The 22,239-nt window shown below is 47.1% G+C and overlaps 2 protein-coding genes across 9 annotated transcripts in view; both read right to left on the bottom strand.

Moving 5' to 3' along the window:
• GHRHR (growth hormone releasing hormone receptor) overlaps nucleotides 1–22,239 on the bottom strand; it is a 443,159-nt gene that overhangs the window by 111,672 nt on the left and 309,248 nt on the right. The gene's annotated exons all lie outside the window — the stretch shown is intronic.
• ADCYAP1R1 (ADCYAP receptor type I) overlaps nucleotides 1–22,239 on the bottom strand; it is a 152,220-nt gene that overhangs the window by 76,945 nt on the left and 53,036 nt on the right. For all 8 annotated transcript variants that reach the window (XM_082192459.1, XM_082192464.1, XM_082192462.1 and 5 more), the window contains exon 3: nucleotides 8,601–8,706. In XM_082192459.1, the coding sequence (XP_082048585.1) occupies nucleotides 8,601–8,706 (106 nt within the window). The remainder of the gene's footprint in view (nucleotides 1–8,600; nucleotides 8,707–22,239) is intronic.

Raw genomic sequence — 22,239 nt, 5'->3', positions numbered from 1 at the left:
TTCCAATTAAAAGAGTCTCAGGTAGCAGGGCAGGGAATGACCCCTGCCAAGCATAGCCAAGGCATAAAGGTAAAGGTAAAGGGACCCCTGACCATTAGTTCCAGTCATGGCCGACTCTGGGGTTGCAGCGCTCATCTCGCTTTACTGGCCGAGGGAGCCGGCGTACAGCTTCCGGGTCATGTGGCCAGCATGACTAAGTCGCTTCTGGCAAACCAGAGCAGCGCACGGAAACGCCGTTTACCTTCCCGCCGGAGTGGTACCTATTTATCTACTTGCACTTTGACGTGCTTTTGAACTGCTAGGTTGGCAGGAGCAGGGACCAAGCAACGGGAGCTCACCCCATCGCGGGGATTCAAACCGCTGAACTTCTGATCAGCAAGTCCTAGGCTCTGTGGTTTAACCCACAGCGCCTCCCGCATCCCTACTCGTATGCATGATAGGCACCATAAGAACCACCCCAAATTTCCTTCCCGTATGGGAGGAAAGGTTTCTCCTAAGCTGGCTGCTGCTGCGATGCATTCATCCATCACCGAAAAGCACTGTGCTTTGTATTTTTTACCAGTATGCAGATTTAATTGACTGTGGAATCGATTCCAGCTCATACAATTAATTGGTTTAAGTGGTTGAGTTTTAAGCTCTTCAGAAGCCAAAGAGGGTAAGCGGCCGGATGGTGGTGGTTGGTGAGAATAATGGCATCTCCCCTGTGTGCTACGCATTTGTATTTTTGGCAACACCCAAAAAAGGAGCCCGAGGAGAAGGATAGCACCAGAGCAGTTTGGAACTGGGCACAGTCTCCATTGGCCAGAAGGGCATTTCAGAAGCACATTCACTGAGCCAGTGTGGCATAGTGGTTAGAGTGTCAGACTAGGACCTGAGAGACCAGGGTTCAAATCCCGACTTGGCTATGAAGCTGACTGGGTGACCTTGGACCAGTCACTGCCTTTCGGCCTTACCTACCTCACAGGGCTGTGGGAATGAAATGTGGAGGGGGAGAACCTTGTGAACCACCTCAAGCTCTTGAAAGGTGGGGTATAAATGCAATAAGTAAATGAGCAGAGAGCAGTTCCCATGGCAATGTGATTACCGACTCCACCCCCTGACCTCCACATGTTGACTAGGAGCTGTGGATTGAGACCCTGCATGTGCAGATGTGCACAGAAAACTCCTTAGCGTAGACAGGAACCCAAATTACACAGGGTTCCAGATTGCGTGGTGAAGATGTTGTCCACAGAGAAGCTCTCCATCTTGGCCACATGGAGGGCAAAGATGGTGGGGGCTGGTGGGCACAAAACCCTGTCTGGCACAAAACCCTGAACAACTGGAGGTTACTTCTGAAAGTGGTCAGAGACTGTGCCTCTGGGTCCTTGTCTGCTTCTGCAACTGCTTGAGATCCATAGGGGAAGCTGGTACCACCACATCACAATTCAAAGTCAAGCAGGGAGCATTCAGGACCCTGGACAGCTCTAGTGCCTCCTGATGAAACAGCTAGGAGAGACATTCTCTCTGCTGGGAGCAAGTCCCACCTGATGTCTACATGGGGCTACCTTTGAAGGTGACCCATAAACTACAACTAATCCAGAATGTGGCAGCTAGACTGGTGAGTGGGGGCAGCCGCCAAGACCACATAACACTGGTCTTGAAAGACCTACATTGGCTCCCAGTACGTTTCTGAGCACAATTCAAAGTGTTGGTGTTGACCTTTAAAGCCCTAAACAGCCTCAGTGCAGTATACCTGAAGGAGCGTCTCCACTCTCATCATTCTACCCGGACACTGAGGTCCAGCGCCAAGGGCCTTCTGGCGGTTCCCTCATTGCGAGAAGCAAAGCTACAGGGAACCAGGCAGAGGGCCTTCTCGGTAGTGGCACCCACCCTGTGGAACGCCCTCTCATCAGACGTCAAAGAGATAATAAACTACCTGATATTCAGAAGACATCTGAAGGCAGCCCTGTTCAGGGAAGCTTTAAATGTGTGATGTTTTAGTGTATTTTTGGTCTTGGTTGGAAGCTGCCCAGATAGGCGGGGTACATATAAATTATTATTATTATTATTATTATGGCATAATCTGTTTCAATGGATGAGCTCGTTGGCTCTCATCTCACCTTATTTTTGAAGCGTTTGGCTTCTACAATGCTGGGGAGACGAGAGGATAGTGACACAAGAATGTAAGAGGAGTCGGCTGGATCAGCCCAATGGCTCGTCTAGTCTAGGATCCAGTTCTCATAGGGGATGATCAGATGCTTCAATGGCAAAACAGCAAGGAGGACCCAAACACAAGATCGGCCTCTCCTCCTGTGGTTTCCAGAAGCATTGAAGATGACTCAGAAACTTCAGTTGGTCCAAGATGCAGCGGACCTATTTTGTTGGCTGGGGTTCCTTTCAGATCTTCCCAAACCCCTGTTTAAACATAGCTGCCTTGGTTGCCGGTCCATTTCTGGGCCCAGTTGAAGGTACTCGTGTTGGTCTAAATGCCCCCAAATGCCTCTGGCCTCAGATCCCTGTTGGACCGCCCTCTTCCCTGCAGACCCTCTTGGCTGCTAAGATCAGTGTAGGACAGGGGTAGGCAACCTAAGGCCCAGGGGCCGGATCCAGCCCAATCGCCTTCTCCATCCAGCCCACGGATGGTCCAGGAATCAGCGTGTTTTTACATGAGTAGAATGTGTGCTTTTATTTAAAATGCGTCTCTGAGTTATTTGTGGGGCATAGGAATTCATTTTTATTATTATGATTCAAAATATAATCCAGCCCACCACATGGTCTGAGGGACGGTGGACCGGCCCCCTGCTGAGAAAGGTTGCTGATCTCTTGTTCACCCTGGCTTTTGACACGTGAGGTGTATATTTTAAAGACCCACATAATTTTTGCAATTTAAGCTGTTTTAAATTGTTTTCTTTTTGTGTGAAATCATTTTTATTTGACTTTACAGATATAAACTTATAACATTCCAAATGCATATCCATATATAGAGATTACTCTGACTCTCAAGACTTCCCCACATCCCTTCCATGGATCCTATTGTCAACATTTTACAACTGCATATTATTCTATATTTTAAATCAATCCAAATTATCCATAGTATTTATTACATTGCAAGTTGGCTTCAAATCCTGCTAATGTTTCCACCTGCTTGCAGTGGTTTCCTAGATAAATTATATATTTTCCCCCATTCTTTTTTAAAGTTTTTGTCCTCTTGGTTCCTGAGTTTTCCAGTCAACTTTGCCATTTCAGAGTAGCCCATAAGCTTAGCTTGCCATTCCTCTCTGTTTTTAATTGTTTTCAATATTGTGCGGTATAGCGTTGTAACCCATCCCGGGACCTTAGGGTGAAGGTGGGTAACAACAACAACAACAACAACAACAACAACAACAACAACATTCTCAGTCCAGGTACAAAGCAAAGCAAACAAGCACTCATTTAGCTGCCCCAGTTTGGAAGAAGGTGAGTTATGAGCTCTTCAGAACTCCATCATATCCTTCTTAGTCTCTGGCTGATTAATTGTCTGCCTTAAAGGTAAAGGGACCCCTGACCATTAGGTCCAGTCGTGACCGACTCTGGGCTTGCGGCACTCATCTCACTTTAATGGCCGAGGGAGCCAGTGTACAGCTTCCGGGTCATGTGGCCAGCATGACTAAGCCGCTTCTGGAGAACCAGAGCAGCGCACAGAAACACCATTTACCTTCCCGCCGGAGCGCTACCTATTTATCTACTTGCACTTTGACATGCTTTCGAACTGGTAGGTTGGCAGGAGCAGGGACCGAGCAACGGGAGCTCACCCCGTCGCGGGGATTCGAACTGCTGACCTTCTGATCAGCAAGTCCTAGGCTCTGTGGTTTAACCCACAGCGCCACCCGCGTCCCAATTGTCTGCCTTATAACTAATCAAATAAAAGCAACTGGCAGCCAAAAACAACAACTTCCACAGCTTGTGGCTGCAAATTCCGTAGGTTTGTTGTGTGGATCAATCGGCTGCTTGGTTTCTCCTGAACTGATGCCTGCCCCCATCAATTTCACTGGTTTCCCCATGGATTCTAGCACGTTGGAGAAAAAGTTCTCTCGATCCCCCTTCCCCACACAAAGGATCGCATCATTATCATGCGCAGACATGCGCACACTAAACTGCCTCTGGAAGATGAGGCATCTGGCAACGTGCAAAGCAGAGGTGGTGGTGGGTGATGCCTCTTCTGATGACAATCAAGGCAAATGAGCTTTGTTGTTGTGCTAACATGAAAGTGAATAATAAACTCAGCAAAGGATGGGAGTATGCGTGTTTGGGGCAGTTGGGGAGACAGATAACTGGCGATTGGGTTTTGCATTGCCAGGCGCTGTGGGAGAGACAATTTCACAGATGCGCGCTTTGGAAGGGGGGGGAAACTCTTTTATGCTCATCAGCAAGATGGTGCCTCCTGGCTGCGCCACAGCGGCGAGGGAATGCTCCTCGCCTGGCCCTTTCATTGCAATGCCTCATCAATCTCCCGCCTTTCCAAAGCTTTCTTCAGCAAGCTGTTTTCATTTCCCCTGGCCCTGCTTGGAGTGTGGGGTGGAATGATTCACGCTGCATGCGCAACCCTGGCCCTTGCAGCTGGGTGCAGGCAGCAGTAGAGCAAGCTGATCGGGCACCGGTAGGGGGAACTGAGGCAGGACGCTCTGTGGGGCCTCTGAGGAGTCTGCCTGCCTCCTCCCATTCAGCCACCCTACAGCTGAGGGGAGGCAATGGGCGGACTGTTCAGGGCAGTGTGGAGCCTGCGGGACCCAAGAAAGACGCTCGCCATAATCAGAAACGAGAGTCCTAGCCAGGATTCTTCTATGGGCAGTTAGCCCTGCCTTCTGCCTGTTACTTTTTGCTTGGGAAAGAATGAGAGGAATGGGGCTTCTCCCTTTTGGGTTTTCAAGCATGCAGATGCTAAAAAAAAAACCCCCAAGATGCTTTCCTACTAATTTTAACTTTGGATCTCAGCAACATATTCATGAGGGGGGGAGTAGGGAAGGGAGGGGGAGAGAAATGCAATTCATTTCGCTTTTATAGGTGAGCCTACTCATTTCTCGCTTTCCAAACCAGTAGGCAAAGCGAAACACAGCCGTCCACACTTCTCTGAATTTTGCAATGCAATTCCTCCAGCCACGTAGCGCACACAAGAACACAGACACCGGGGTAAAAGTGTGCGGGAAAATGCAAAGACAAGGCATCTTCCAAAACAATGCATCAGGCAAGGAGAAATTGCACTGCAATGTTGTGCAACTTCAATGCCGAAAATCCCTGGTAGAGGACAAGGATCCTGAGATCACGTTAAGGGTAGCCAAATTCTATGTGATTGCCATAAAACTTAGGGAACAAGCTGTGCTATCATAATGATTAAGGTTTTAAATGGTAATTTTAGGTTATATGCTAGTGACTAAGTTTTAATTTGTATATTTTTTTAACTGTTGCTATATCTGAATTGTCCCTGTTATACCTAATTGCAAATTCAAATGTATCCCTATCATGTTTTATAACTTCCTTGATATTGAATGTATGCTGGAACTGGTTTGTGACCGAAATAATAAAATTCATTCATTCAATGTTGTGCATTTTAGGCACAGAGGTATTCAATGTGCGTATGAGTTGAAAGCCTTGTGAACAGCTCTTAAAAATATATATGTAACCTGATGCGACGATGTGGAGACAGAAAGAGTGGAAAAATGAGAATCTGGGAGGAATGGAAATCGAAGGCCCTCTCATCATTGTGAAGCAAGGAAGTCACACTGTATATGGAGGGGAAGGGAGGGCTAGACTGGCCACCCTCCTGCCAATCACCAGATCTCATAGGGCATTGGGAGGGTTGTCATGTCAATCAGTGCCTGTAAAGACACCTGCTTCTTGGGAGAAAAGCAATGACAAACCTAGACAGCATCTTAAAAAGCAGAGACATCACCTTGCCAACAAAGGTCCATATAGTTAAAGCTATGGTTTTCCCAGTAGTGATGTATGGAAGTGAGAGCTGAACCATAAAGAAGGCTGATCGCCAAAAAATTGATGCTTTTGAATTATGGTGCTGGAGGAGACTCTTGAGAGTCCCATGGACTGCAAGAAGATCAAACCTATCCATTCTGAAAGAAATCAGCCCTGAGTGCTCACTGGAAGGACAGATCCTGAAGCTGAGGCTCCAATACTTTGGCCACCTCATGAGAAGAGAAGACTCCCTGGAAAAGACCCTGATGTTGGGAAAGATGGAGGGCACAAGGAGAAGGGGACGACAGAGGACGAGATGGTTGGGCAGTGTTCTCGAAGCTACCAGCATGAGTTTGACCAAACTGCAGGAGGCAGTGGAAGACAGGAGTGCCTGATGTGCTCTGGTCCATGGGGTCACTAAGAGTCGGTCATGACTAAACGACTAAACAACAACAGCAAACTCTTAAGAAGATTGGATTTGATATCCCGCTTTATCACTACCCGAAGGAGTCTCAAAGCGGCTAACAAACTCCTTTCCCTTCCTCCCCCACAGCAAACACTCTGTGAGGTGAGTGGGGCTGAGAGACTTCAGAGAAGTGTGACTAGCCCAAGGTCACCCGGCAGCTGCATGTGGAGGAGCGGGGAATCAAACCCGGTTCACCAGATTGCAAGACCACCGCTCTTTACCCCTACACCACACTGGCCCTCTTACACTGCAGGGGTAATCCCATGGGTCTTTTCCTTGCTTTCTGTCACTCTGCAGCCTTTGTCCCCATGCAGGGGGACAAGGAAAGGTGCTGCATTAAAAAGCTGCAGGATTTTTCCTACAAAAAAAGCGCTTGCATGTGTTCCTTCCCACTGCGGCTGGAATTTTGCGGCACCTGACGCCATATGCGATGTCAGGTGTCAGAAAGGTGTGTGTGGTGCCTAGGAAGTAGTTTGGCAGGCCAATTTCCAAGACCTGGTGGGCCAGATTAAGCCCACGGTCCAGACATTCCCTGCCCCGGTGTATGCTGTGTGAATAATACTTCGCTGTGGGATTATTATGCAAAAATGTTTGATTGGCAGAGTTTGCACTGAGCAGAGAATTCGAGAATCTTGGGAATGGCTTCTCTTCCTTTCTCTTTCCCTGGAGTAGGAAAAGGTCCTATTGAGAGGTTCCCCTGCAACGACAAGGGAGGGTAGCATTTGCATTCCGACAGCGTTTCTCCCTTCTCTGCCTCTGCCATTGACTCAAATGTTTTTTATGCTTCGTTCTCCTCCAAAGACAAAACGAGCGAGCAGTACCTTTCCCTCCTCTTCCAGCTGTCTCATTTAATCTGCCTTATTTCTTCGAGCTGCCAACAAGAAACCGATTACGAGGGTCCCAGCCCAATAAGGCCCTTCAGTCTGTATTGGATCTGAAACTGCTTTTACACATCAGATCGTGCTTGAATTCTTCTTTTTATATATATAAACAAAAGGTTTTTAATTGCTTTTTAAAGTGTTTGCACCCATGAAATTGCAAAATTGTTTTCACCGCTCATGCGTTTTCCTTGTGAAATTGCTTCAAGATATTTTGCGGAAAGGGGTTCATATATGGAACTAAAGAAAGGAAATATTTAAAGCGCGCACAGGGGGAGCCTTTCCAAGGTGGGCTACAATTAAAATACAATATAGCATAGGTATGATAATAAGACCATGAGAAGCCAGTCAAAATGAACCATAAACGTCCAGCACAAAGAAGACCAAAATACAGGACATAGTTGCAACAAAAGCCTTCAGCGGAACATAGTGAAAAGTGGAAGTGTGTACATTTAGGAGGTCTGCTGCGTCTTTGTATTGTCAGTTTCACTCTGAACTTTGTAAGTCAAGCCCCAACTCTTGAAGAATAGATAAATAAATAAATAAATAATTTTTTATTTATGCCCTCCCCTTCCTGCTTCAGAAAACCAGGCTCAGGATGGATAACAACAAATTTAAAACACTTAACTGATGCAACAAAAAACAGCATAAAATACAGTATAAAACGTGAATAACAATAAATTCAGAATTCAAAAATCAATATAGGGGGAAATACATCCAATAAACATTAGATGATCACCAGGGCTAGCTGGCTAAATTAGTCCTATTTGAGCCAGTGAGGAGACCAGGGGAGAATTAGCTGTGGGATCCCAGAGCGTGTAATCTTCATAAAAAGGGGAGGGGGAGGGAAGGAAGGGGAATAAAAGATCAGGCTAAGTTCAAGTTGAAAGCCAGGTGGAATAGCTCTGTCTTGCAGGTCCTGCGGAAGGAAGTTAAATCCTGCAGGGCCCTGGTCTCATGGGACAGAGCATTCCACCAGGTCGGAGCCATCACTGAGAAGGCCCTGGCCCTGGTGAAGGATAATCTGACTTCCTTAGGGCCCGGGACCTCTAAACTATGATTATTCATGGACCTCTGCGGGGCATATCAGGAGAGGCGGTCCCGTAAATACGAAGGCCCTAAGCCACAAAGGGCTTTAAAGGTCAAAACCAGCACCTTAAACCTGACCCAATCCTCTATCGGGAGCCAGTGCAAGAAGAGATTTATAAAGGACAGAGGCATTAACCAGCATGTCCCCACCTACCTTCTGGTGTTTCCCAGTGATTCCTTCCTTTCCCAGTTCTGGAAAAACTGCAAGGGTGCATGCTGAGTTAGGGTATGCCCTAAAAACGTACCTGGAGCCGATTCGTTCAGTGGCATTAAGGCGTTCAGCTTCCGGATGGTCTCCAAGCAGGCCTCTTGCTCCTTCCTGATGAAACAGTCTGAATGCATCGGAGTAGCCTGAAAAACAAAGAAGAAAAAGGCTCGTCTTAAGCAACGGATGGTCTATTTTCACTCTCCTGGAGGAAGCCTGAACTCCAGTATTAGGGGGAGGGAGAGGCAAAGACACCTGTATTTAGAGAACAACATTATGCCAAGGGGAGTGGGTTGTAGCTCAGTTGGTGTCAGGGATCGTGCTGAGGAGGGCTGCACTGAGTAGGAATAGTGGGAGCCTCCCCCTCCCCCTCCTCCTGCTCCAGATCCTGGGTCTTCCCAGGAGCCGGAGGGCAGTATAGATTTGGAACAGTGGCTTGCAGAGGGACGTAGTTCAGAAGGCAGAAGCTGGGAAATACTGGATGGGGAACAGCTAGGAGAAGAAGCACTGGGAGGGAGGGAGTTAACAGATTCACTGTCTCTGGAAAGCATTCATCCGCTCAGCCCAAGGTCAAGGAGAGCTGATAAGGTAGCAGTACAGAAAGCACAGTGGTTACGAGATCAGGTTGCAGGATGCGGAAGTGACGTGGGTGACAAGAGGGGAAGTGGATGGGACCCTTAATTGGGAGCACCTCCATTCCTTGGAATGGATTCTTTGTTCTCTTGCTGTGATCATTAAAGTTTCTAACTGGTAAAAAGACTCCTTTTCCTTTGTTCTGCTTATCTACACATATATCTATTTAAAATCACAAAAAATTGCAGCCAAGCAAAGCATGCCCTTCCAAGTTCCTTCCAAAGCTTCCCTCTTCCCTTAGCATAGGAAAAGACCACACATTTGTTAAGCTTAAAATGGCTTACTTACAAACTCTCCAAAGGTCAGGTTCATGTGCTATTCGATACAGCATTCAGAAAAAGTTACACCGGCAATGAAATTGGGCTTACTTACAAAGTAGTAGTGAAAGTTCCTAAACTATTGGTACCAGGAACTAGAGTGACTTGTGAGAGCCATGTGGTCTGAGCTGGAGCAACATCTCCACCTTTTGAGTTTTGCATGTAGAAGAACAGTAGGCTTGATCACTTGTTTCCTCCCAAGGTAAGGGAAGTGACCTAGGCTAGGTCTGGCAGGACTTAATGGGATCAATGCCTTCATGCATTAATTAAACCTAAGCACATTGGTTATATGAGGATGGCTATCCCACAGGTGAAACATCTGCCTCCACTGCCTCCTTCTTCCTGCTCGTTCATCCTGGTTGTGTTTTGCAAGTTTCCCTTTCCCATACTGCATGCGGCTTTGAATGCTGTTCCACGGGAAAAGCGATTCTCTAAATTTATATACCGTGTTTTTTGCTCCATAAGACGCACTTTTCCCCTCCTAAAAAGTAAGGGGAAATGTGTGTGTGTCTTATGAAGCGAATGCAGGCAGGAGGCAGGCAGGAAAAGCCCCCACGCTCCGCGCAGCTCTTGCGGACTTTTCCCCGAGGAGGGAGAAGGGCAGCCCATCACTGATGCGGCCAGTCAGTCTCTTCCCTCACCTCCTGGAAAAGCCCCCAAGAGCCGCACTCCCTTTCACGAGCCGCGTGGAGCATGTGTGTGGCTCTTGGGCCCTTCTCCCTCCTGGGGAGCCTGCAAGCGCTGCACACCCACTCCACACGGCTCATGAAAGGGAGCGCTGAGCAGAGCCAGGGATGCACACAGGCTCTGCTCAGCACTCCCTTTAAGGAATTTTTTTTTCTTGCATTCCCCCTCTAAAAACTAGGTGCGTCTTATGGTCAGGTGCGTCTTATGGAGCGAAAAATACGGTAATTACAATAATTGGAAAACCGGCTCCACGGTCCGTTCTTTGTTTCCCCAGTGCAATATGCCGGCTTTGGGTTCCTGAGTACAACCACTTAGCGCCGTGTGATATAAAACGAAGCTGCGAGCATGAATTTCTTCGGGCCTGAGCCTCCCAGTCCGGCTCCTTCCGCCTTGAGGATGCTGTTTACAGCTTTCTGCATCCAATTGAGATGAATCAGTTTCAATTTCCCCGGGAGAGAACACCAGCGATCTGTGCAGAACACGGCGCGATGTGATGGATGAGGCAGGATGGTGCAATGAAGACAGAAGCTGAGCAAAGGCCCACTATCAAACTCTCCCCCCCCCCATATCTCCCAAGGAGGCTGAGAAAGGTTTGACTGGCAGCACGCTTGGCTACTGGTGGTGGGAGACACGAGTATCTGATTGGACGAAGCGCAACAACCGAGCATGAATTAATCGAAGGGAGAAGAGGGCTGAGCCTGCCAGCACGTTCAGAGTTCTGTTGCACACAGAGCAATGGCTTGCTTGAAAAACAGCCCAGCAAATTCTATCAAGAAGGCAATAAAACCTGGGGAAGCAGGACAGATTCAGGCAGAGGCTGTGAAGATAAATAAGCAACAAAACAGACCTTATGACAGGTCTGAGTTCGAGTGACGCGTGATCACGCATTTATGGGCGACGTTCAACCAAGTTTTAATCAGGATAGACCCATGGAGATTAATGAGCAATTAAGTTGAATCCATTAAGTTCAATGGTACTACTCTGAGGTTTTTAAACAGAGGTTGGGTGGCCATCTGCCAGGGATTAATTAGCTGTGATTGATGCAGTGCTGAGGGTTCGACTAGATGATCCTTAGAGGTTCTTCCAACTCTACTATTCTATGGTGAATTAATAATATATATTTTTCAACCAGCTGTTCTTCTTCCAGCCCTTGCACACTTCTTTGGAAATACAGTGGTACCTCGGGTTACAGACGCTTCGGGTTACAGGCACTTTGGGTTACAGACGCTTCAGGTTACAGACTCCGCTAACCCAGAAATAGTACCTCGAGTTAAGAACTTTGCTTCAGGATGAGAACAGAAATTGCGCAGCTGCGGCAGCGGGAGGCCCCATTAGCTAAAGTGGTGCTTCAGGTTAAGAACAGTTTCAAGTTAAGAACGGACCTCCAGAGTATAACTGTGACTTTAAAGATGAATGGGAACCCTTTACAAAGTATTTGAAGACGCAACAAAGCGAACTGGACTCCTTGGCTGGCTTTGAATAAACATTCACAAACGGTGAATGGGACGGTGGGGGGAGGGAGGATAAATGAGGAAAAAATAAGGATGATATGTTTTTTGATAATATGTTTTGTTTTAATTTTGAATTAAAAAGTTGTTTTTTTTAAAAAAAAGAACAGACCTCCGGAACGAATTAAGTTCTTAACCCGAGGTACCACTGAGTCCCAATGACTAAATAAATAAATAGGCAAGCCTAGGCCTTACCACATAACCCTAAGCATTGCCTAGGTTTGTAGTCCTAGTTTATCAACTGCCTGCGATTTTTCCATGCCGTTGCTTAGAGATTTTCGTTTGTTTGTTTGTAGCCGGCTTCCTTTTATAGCATTTTTGGGAAACCATTCAATCAAACATCTCAAAAGAAATGCACAAATGTAACATCTCTCGGCATCCGAGAGGGTACTTGTTTTGAAATACCTTTGCTCTGTGACTGTAACCATCTCAGATGCCTTTTGAGAGAGGCAGAGCAGCGATAACACTTCAAAGGCCTTGGAGGAAACGAATCGCACAGCCCTCAAGGATTCGGCGAGGATGGCACCAAATTAAAATGCACCTGTGGTGGTCTTTGTAAAATAATCAGGGCTCCTTCTTCCTTCCTTTCCTTTGAAAGGGTTTTTCTTTGCTCGGCTGATTCTTCCAAAGAAAGGGGAAATTATGGAGTCCCATAACTGTGATATTAAAAAGGCAAAGGGACCCCTGATCATTAGTTCCAGTCGTGACCGACTCTGGGGTTGCGGCGCTCATCTCGCTTTATTGGCCAAGGAAGCTAGCGTTTGTCCGCAGACAGCTTCCGGGTCATGTGGCCAGCATGTCTAAACCACTTCTGGCCAACCAGAGCAGCACACAGAAATGCCGTTTACCTTCCCGTTGGAGCGGTACCTATTTATCTACTCGCACATTGTGCTTTCGAACTGCTAGGTTGGCAGGAGCAGGGACCGAGTAACGGGAGCTCACCCCGTCACGGGGATTTGAACCGCCAACCTTCTGATCAGCAAGTCCTAGGCTCTGTGAGATTACCTTACACCATATATATGCCCCCTCAACCTCTTCAATCTGTGGAACTCCAAACAGAAATCTCTGTTGAAACATTTCCTGATCACCGTCTGGCTCGGAGCTGAACAAGGAACACTGCTGAAACCCACCCAAGGAGAAAGCTTTAATTGGATCGGTAATTAAATTAAAACTATCCTGCCCTCGGCTTTTAAAAGCGCTCCATCCTGGCACCGACAGTCCGTCCTATGAAGAGCTCTTCCTAATTGTGTCTCCAGAGGCCTTTTGAAAGTGAGAAGATTTTGATCAAAATTAGCAGAATGACTGGGCAGTCTGAAAGCGGGTTTGGAGAGAGCTGGCGATCAGGATCTCAAAAAAAAACCAAAAAAACAACGAACTTCTTATTCTTGCCATTAAAAGAAAGAAAGGCAAAATTAAAATGGAAGCCAAGATACTGCAGTGCTGGTGTTTTCTGTCAAAGAGGGAAATGGCAACGCTGAAAAAAATATCTTCATCCAGAGTAATTATTCTAAGGATAGAGCCCAGAATCAAATTGTAGACTGAACACTAGGGTCCCTCTCAATGAACACTCTCAGTACATGTGTTCCTAGGGCTTGGGATCAGATGAAAGCAAACCTTTGAAGAAAGGACTGGAATTTGAACCTATGAAAACAGAATGGGCTGGAAATTCCAACCAAAACACACACACACAAATGTGTCTCACACACTAATCCAAGGGAGCAAACACACTGGGTTCTAGATTGTTCCAATACGTTAAGAAAGACAAAATTCAAATAGCTGTATAGACTAATGTTTGACTCTATATGCGTTTGCACATTATAAATTGCCACTGCATTCAAATTTGGGAAACAATGGATTTCAAAACAAACCAGAGCTGACATACAAACCTAGAGCTGGAAGCCATAGTTTGTGCAAAACATAGCTTGCTCAGCTTTGATGTAATGGTAAACTATGGTTTGTTATGATCTTGGAAGTCAGGGCAGATATCAGAATGTTCAGTGGGAGGAAGAAGGAGTGTCTATGCAAACCCAGGCTATCATGAAAGATTCCCAAACCATAGTTCTTGCCATTGCTAGTGCATAGTTTAGGAGTTCCATGTGGATGGTGGATGTTCACTGACCATAGAGTTTTGTTTGAAAATGTTGGGCTTGTTTCTTTCCAAACCACTACTGGGCTAGCGGCTGGGGACACGGGTGGCACTGTGGGTTAAACCACAAAGCCTAGGACTTGCCGATCAGAAGGTCAGCAGTTCGAATCCCCGTGGCAGGGTGAGCTCCTGTTGCTCGGTCCCTGCTCCTGCCAACCTAGCAGTTCGAAAGCACGTCAAATTGCAAGTAGATAAATAGGTACTGCTCTGGCGGGAAGGTAAATGGCGTTTCCGTGTGCTGCTCTGGTTCGCCAGAAGCGGCTTAGTCATGCTGGCCACATGACCCAGAAGCTGTACGCCGGCTCCCTCGGCCAATAAAGAGAGATGAGCGCCACAACCCCAAAGTTGGCCATGACTGGACCTAATGGTCAGGGGTACCTTTACCTTTACTGGGCTAATAGAGTCAACCATTCTGGGTTGCTGACTGTGGTTCCTTGCAGGCACTGATGTGCTCAAAGCTTCAGCGACTCCTAGCCAAAGTCCTGTGCCTCTATATTTAACCTTGGCAGTTGCTGCCACAGTGCCGGATATGGCACACAGCATTGGGAACGAGGGCGTCCTTTGCATGCCAACTAGGAATGAATGTGCAGTAATGCTTTTAGCCTCTGAAGCCAATTCCCATAATTCTCTGGATCAGATCCACTAAAGTGAGACTATTCCCACGCTCCTGGAAGGGCTCTTGAATGGCACCCCTACTGCCCAACCCTTGGAGCAAAACAGGGTGGTAAAATCCTGAGGGAGTAAAGAAGACCGTATTACATTGAGCTGTGGGTGGGAGGTAGAGACCAGTTCTGAATGCTTCCTCTCCTCTGTGCCACAAAAAATAATACCATATTTACTCAAATCTAATGCTCACCCCTTTTTGGCCAAATCACGTTGTAAAAATTAAGGTGTGCATTAGATTCAATGGCACATTTACATTCGCCAGCAAATACTTTTCTTGGTTTCAAGGTTCTGAAAATTTGAGGTGCACATTAGTTTCAAGTAAATACGGTAATTGAAAACAGGAAACCAGTACACATGGGAGAGAGATTGGGCCTCGGCCCAGTAAACCTGAAGGAGCGTCTCCACCCCCATCGTTTGGCCCACACACTGAGGTCCAGCGCCGAGGGCTTTCTGGCGGTTCCTTCTCTGAGAGAAGTGAGGTTACAGGGAACCAGGCAGAGGGCCTTCTTGGTGGTGGTGCCTGCCCTGAGGAATGCCCTCCCATCAGAAGTCAAGGAAATAAACAACTATCTGACTTTTAGAAGACATCTGAAGGCAGCCCTGTTTAGGTAAGTTTTTAATGTTTGATATTTTATCATATTTTTAATATTTTGTTGGAAGCCGCCCAGAGTGGCTAGGGAAACCCAGCCAGATGGGTGGAGCATGAATAAACCATTATTATTATTATTATTATTATTATTATTATTATTATTATTATTATCATCCTACATGCAGTGAACATTATATGCGGAGCAGCACCAACATTTTGAAGTGAAAAAATCAGTTTGATCACTACCAATTTTTTTTATTGGATGGGTAAGACTTAAGGTATTTAAATGATCACCAATTACAGCCATATCTCATGTTATAATAATAATAACAATAATAATAATTTGTACAATATATTTGTACAATATTATTTGTACCCCGCCCATCTGGCTGGGTTTCCCCAGCCACTCTGGGCGGCTTCCATAGAAACCAAAAAACACTAAAATATCATACATTAAAAACTTCCCTGAACAGGGCTGCCTTAAGATGTCTTCTGAATGTCAGGTAGTTGTTTATCATTTTGACATCTGACGGGAGGGCGTTCCACAGGGTGGGCGCCACCACCGAGAAGGCCCTCCACCTGGTTCCCTGTAACTTGGCCTCTCGCAGTGAGGGAACTGCCAGAAGGCCCTCGGAGCTGGACCTCAGTGTCCGGGCAGAACAATGGGGTGGAGACGCTCCTTCAGATATACTGGACCAAGGCCATTTAGGGCTTTAAAGGTCAGCACCAACACTTTGAATTGTGCTCGGAAACGTACTGGGAGCCAATGTAGGTTTTTCAAGACCGGTGTTATGTGGTCTCGGGGGCCGCCCCCAGTCACCAGACTAGGCAAGGTTGGGTTGCGGTCGCTCCTTAGGAAACAGAAACCGCTCTGTATATGCTCAGAGGGATGCTCATTGATGTTTTTATTCCTCATGTCAAGACCGGTGTTATGTGGTCTCGGCGGCCTCCCCCAGTCACCAGTCTAGCTGCCGCATTCTGGATTAGCTGTAGTTTCTGAGTTACCTTCAAAGGTAGCCCCACGTAGAGCGCATTGCAGTAGTCCAAGCGGGAGATAACTAGAGCATGTACCACTCTGGCGAGACAGTCCGCGGGCAGGTAGGGTCTCAGCCTGCATACCAGGTTATGTCTTCTTCATGTTACGTTCTTTCAGGTTACATTCCACGGCGACCCAGAAGGGTTACTTCCAGGTTTCGCCACTCGTGCATGCGCAGAAGCACAAAATGACATCACGCACATGCACAGAAGCGGCAAATTGCAACCCGCACGTGTGCAGACGTGCCGCTGTAGGTTTGCGTTCTTTTCATGTTGCGAACAGGCGTCCAGAACAGATCCCTTTCGCAACCAGGGGTACCACTGTATTTTTAAGGCCTGTGGGCACATCTGTACTTCTGTTATCTCATCAGGGCACTTCTCTCCCCCTGAATCAGCCCATCCTATTCACAGAGAGCTGGGAAGAGAAAAAGTGCACACACACATCCTCTTTAACATTTCTCTGATGCAAACAGGGATGTCCTATTCATAATAATAATAATAATAATAATAATAATAATAATAATAATAATAATAATTATTATTATTATTATTATTATTATTATTATTATTATTATTATTATACCCAGCCCATTTGACTGGGCTTCCCCAGCCAAGGAAGAAGACTTGCCAAATAAAGTGAGATTAAGACACAATCTGGGAATTCAAGAGAAGAGGAGCCAAGAGTAGATCAACAATACCAATGAAATCTCTTAGGATCTCACACGTCCCTGTGACATAACAGGCATTGCATACGCTGATGCAAGCGAGCATGGGTGCCCAGGAGATGAATGGGCTTGGGACAGCTGCCGTAGAAAGCTCGGAGCCACACACACGCACATGATAAATGCGATCTCACAAAGACGTTTCAACAAAATCAGCTCGCTGCATAGCGGAGGCTGTATGCAAAAATTGAAGTCGATTCTTAAATGGGAGAAAAATTCAGCCTCTATCAAAGCTGCCATTTACAACTAAATGAGCTCTGCACTTAAATTTTGAGTTTATTCTTTAGCAGGGATCCAGCAGTTTTTGGGCAGTTTCTGATTCCGCTGCTCTGGTTTTGTAAGAGAAATGGAACACAGGAAGATGTGTTATGCTAAGGGAGAGCAGATCAGTGTTGTCTGCCATGGTTGGCAGCGCCTCTCTAGTGTTTTAGATATGTCTAACTCTAACTGAAGATGCCAAGGGACGCGGATGGCGCTGTGGCCTAGGGCTTGTCGATCAGAAGGTCGGCATTTCGAATCCCCACAACAGGGTGAGCTCCCGTTGCTCGGTCCCTGCTCCTGCCAACCTAGCAGTCTGAAAGCATGTCAAAGTGCAAGTAGATAAATAGGTACCACTCTGGCGGGAAGGTAAATGGAGTTTTCATGCGCTGCTCTGGTTCGCAAGAAGCGGCTTAGTGATGCTGGCCACATGGCCTGGAAGCTGTATGCCGGCTCCCTCAGCCAATAAAGCGAGATGAGCGCCGCAACCCCAGAGTCGGCCACGACAGGACCTAATGGTCAGGGGTCCCATTACCTTTTTTCCCTGAAGGTGCCAGGGACTGAACCTGTATAAAAGGGATGCGGGTGGCGCTGTGGTCTAAACCACCAAGCCTCTTGAGCTTGCCAATCGGAAGGTCGATGGTTCAAATCCCTGCTACGGAGTCAGCTCCCATTGCTCTGTCCCAGCTCCTGCTAACCTAGCAGTTCGAAAGCACACCAGTGCAAGTAGATAAATAGGTACCACTGTGGCGGGAAGGTAAGCGGCATTTCCGTGCACTCTGGCACTCATCACAGTGTCCTGTTGTGCCAGAAGCAGTTAAGTCATGCTGGCCACGTGACCCGGAAAGCTGTCTGTGGACAAACGCTGGCTCCCTCGGCCTGAAAGTGAGATGAACTCCACAACCCCATAGTCTCCTTTGACTGGACTTAACCATCCAGGGGTCCTTTAACTTTTTACCTTATTTGTACCCTACTCATCTCCCTAGGTTCCCCCAGTCACTCTGATCTGCTGCCAGTCTCCATACGATGCATAGCAACATTTCACTCTTGTGCCTTAAAGGAATGTTAGATGCAGGGAGTGGCCTGATCAAAGCTGATCCATCTAGCTTGTTATTGCTAATTGATCTCCAGGGTCTCTACAAAGCCTTTAGATGGGAATGCGAAGAACTGAAGAAGAAGCGCAGGCAATAAATGTGGTCTATTCACCACACTCCCCTCCCCAGAGCAACTGAAGGCACTTATTTATCCAAAACAATCACTTTATGGCTACGTCAAGACTAACGTGTTTAAAGGCATTATGCACTCATAGAAGGCAAGCAATCTGGGGCCAAATGCAGTTATTTCAGAGAAGGGGAATCACGACTCGCAGCAAATCCTCCCACACTTGTGAATCACACATCTGTGAATGCTGGCATCATGACATCAGCAGGTGACATCACCAGCCCAAGCGATATGCCCTCTTGCTCGTCGCATCCATATTGCTATGGAATCTGTGCCCTGCTAGGCAGTGTGCCCCATGGGGATATGACATCACTGCCCAAAGTTGTCCAAAGAGCCTTTCCTCAGATTCTCTTGTCTGAAAAATAATCCTATGTCTTCAGTGGCATGACTCTTGCTGAAGTGTGCCACTTTGGTTGCAGGTAGACAATCGAATCCAGGGAATGCTCTCTCTCTCTCTCTCATTGAGATGCTCTCAGTCAGACAGGTACAGTGGTACCTCAGGTTAAGAACTTAATTCGTTCTGGAGGTCCGTTCTCAACCTGAAACTGTTCTTAACCTGAAGCACCACTTTAGCTAATGAGGCCTCCCATTGCTGCAATGCCGCTAGAGCACGATTTCTGGCTCACCCTGAAGCAAAGTTCTTAACCCGAGGTACTATTTCTGGGTTAGTTCATTCTTAATTCATTCTGTAACCTGAAGCGTCTGTAACCTGAAGCATCTGTAACCCGAGGTACCACTGTACAGTCATGCTAAGTGGTTTCAATTTTGGACCAAATTGCCATGGGGGGGGCAGAAGCATGGGAATGAGAGGTCCATTCCTGATGGATTCTGTGATGGGATGATGAGCTGCTTGTGCGTAAAATCGTAGTCCCTCAGAGTTTGTGCAACTCCACAAACCTCTGTGTGTGACAGAGCTCCTCAGACATGTCTGCTCTAGTCACTTGCAGATTCCGACAGTGGTTGTTTTCGGAAGCGCTTCCAGCATAAAAGCTCCTTAACGGAAACACGTCTTCGGGACTCGCGGCGTGACAGCTTCCTGCGAGGAATGGGTCTCCCTATGGGAGCTTCTGACACCTCCCCACTGTTCCCGCTGGACGTGTCCCTGAGCCCTCCCTCTTGCTCGCTTTCCCTCAGAGATCCTCCCCTTTCCCTGCTAGTTCCTGCTTTAGCTGCTGCGTCTCTCTCAGCCTTTGTGAGACTTTCCTCCAGAGACCCATCTCTCCCCCTGCTGGTCCCTGCTTCAGCTGTTGAGTCCCTCCCAGCCTCCGTGAGCCCTCTCCCCACCTGTTCCACCGATGGCAGTTCCCTGACAGATTCTTAATCTATGTCTCTGTCTGCTCCCTCCAGGGGTCTCTGACAGGGCACCCACAGGTACTAAGGTTCCCAATTCCTATGGCACCTGAAGAGGACCTCAGTACTCAGTAAACATCCACGATCCATAAGAGAATGTATCTATTTCCTGCTCAGTTTCTGTCTACAATAATTCAGCATCATCTACATTGAAGGAGCATCTCCATCTCCCTTGTTCAGCCCAGACACTGAGGTCCAGCTCTCAGGGCCTTCTGGTGGTTCCCTCATTGCAAGAAGTGAGGTTTCAGGGAACCAGGCAGAGGGCCTTCTCGGTGGAGGCGCCCCACCTGTGGAATGCTCTCCCATCAGATGTCAAAGAAATAAACAACTATCAGACTTTTAGAAGACCTCTGAAGGCAGCCCTGTTTAGGGAAGCCAGTGTGGTGTAGTGGTTAAGAGTGGTGGACTCGTAATCTGGTGAGCTGGGTTCGCGTCCCTGCTCTTCCACATGCAGCTGCTGGGTGACCTTGGGCCAGTCACACTTCTCTGAAGTCTCTCAGCCCCACTCACCTCACAGAGTGTTTGTTGTGGGGGAGGAAGGGAAAGGAGAATGTTAGCTGCTTTGAGACTCCTTAAGGTAGTAATAAAGTGGGATATCAAATCCAAACTCTTCTTCTTCTTTAATATTTGATTAATCATTGTATTTTAATATTCTGCTGGAAGCTGCCCAGAGTGGCTGGGGAAACCCAGCCAGATGGGCAGGATATAAATAGTATTACAGTGGTACCTCGGGTTAAGAACTTAATTTGTTCTGGAAGTCCATTCTTAACCTGAAACTGTTCTTAACCTGAGGTACCACTTTAGCTAATGGGGCCTCCTGCTGCTGCTGCGCCACCGAAGCACGATTTCTGTTCTCATCCTGAAGCAAAGTTCTTAACCCGAGGTACTATTTCTGGGCTAGCGGAGTCTGTAACCTGAAGTGTCTATAACCTGAAGTGTCTGTAACCTGAAGGGTCTGTAACCCGAGGTACCACTGTATTATTATCATTACTTCTACAGTGGTGCCTCGCAAGATGAAAATAATCCGTTCTGTGATTCTCTTCGTCTAGCGGTTTTTTCGTCTTGCGAAGCAAGCCCATTGACGGATTAGCGGATTAGCGCTATTAGCGGCTTTTAGCAGCTTATCTGCTGATTGGATCAGCTGATAAGCGGCTTAGCGGCTTAGAAAAAGGGAGGGGGAGGGGAAAAAACATTGTCGTCTTGCGAAGCAAGCCCATAGGAAATTCGTTTTGCGAAGCACCTCCAAAACGGAAAACTCTTTCGTCTAGCGAGTTTTCCGTCTTGCGAGGCATTCGTCTTGCGGGGCACCACTGTACTACTACTACTACTACTACATTGAACAAACCCCCTTAGACAGACCTAAGTTTCAGTGGATGCCAGGATCAGAAACCTACACTCCCATCCATTTTAAACAGAGAAGACTCTTTTTCTACTCTTCTACTCTTTTTCCTACATCTCTTCTGTGTTATGCCACAACTCAAAGCTGCCCTTTAGTGTAATGCCATCCCCCAAGGCAGCCATTTTCTGACTAGTACCTGCAACGGTTTCTCAACGTCCCAAAGCGCCCACTGTCCCAAAACAGTCGGTGACCCCCAGGCTTACACACTGACAACTTCTGTTGCATACAAAGGCCCCGGGTTCAAGTCCCAGAATCTCCAGGGTGCCCTCTGACTGAAACCACTGCCAGTTAGTGTAGATGATATTAAGTTATAGCTACACCAGCTTGGGCCTGTACTGAGTTGGCATACGGCAACTGCCTATGTTCCGTGACTTTCCAAGGGCAGGAGAAAGTTATGCCCTGCAAGCAAAAGCGGTGGTTATAGTTTTCAACAGATGGCAAAAAAGCCCAGGCGCTGAGATGCCCGAAGGACTGAGAGACATCTGCTCTTCCAAATAAGGAGTCAGGTGAGTTGATTAAAAAGGGCAGAAGGGGACAGAGAGCCATCACTGATAGAAGGCTGGAAAGGTTTAAATTTACCACTGAGACAAGGGTGACCTTGGCTAAACATTGTCCCTCAGACTCGAGTAAATTTAAATGGCAAAGAATAATAGGGGGGGAAATGTCCATTTTTTAAAGTCTCCAAGCCAATTTCTGGACGCAAAAGCCAGACATTTGGGATAGTTCCCAGTAGTTTAATTTTCTTGAGTTTAAACTAATGCCCCTTAAATCAAGTGCATATCTCGTGAATGCACACTAAGATGCCAGGAGCTCAGCCCAACAATTGATAGGTAATGGGAGCACCAACTTTTGGGGGGCAGAGTTTTGAGTTTTAAGAAAAGTGCTGTGGGCACCAGTTGCAAAATGCCTGCCAGGGTAGATGGCTGTGGCTACAACGGGGCATGGAATAGCACAAAATGTCTGCTATATCTAACAGAGAAAAATAAGAGAGGTAAAGGGAAAAAGGAAGAGGAAGAGATAGGACAAAAAACTGGAAAAATCGCACCTATACCAGTCACTGTCAGGAGCTCGTCCTACACTCGAGTAGGACCCTCGCAGAGACACATGCCTGACTGGCATGTTCCCTCCCTCCTGGTCGTTCATTCGGG

The sequence above is a fragment of the Podarcis vaucheri genome, assembly GCF_965113315.1.
Source record: "Podarcis vaucheri genome assembly, chromosome: 12".
Lineage (NCBI taxonomy): Eukaryota > Metazoa > Chordata > Lepidosauria > Squamata > Lacertidae > Podarcis > Podarcis vaucheri.
This window is presented reverse-complemented; position numbering and strand designations above follow the sequence as displayed.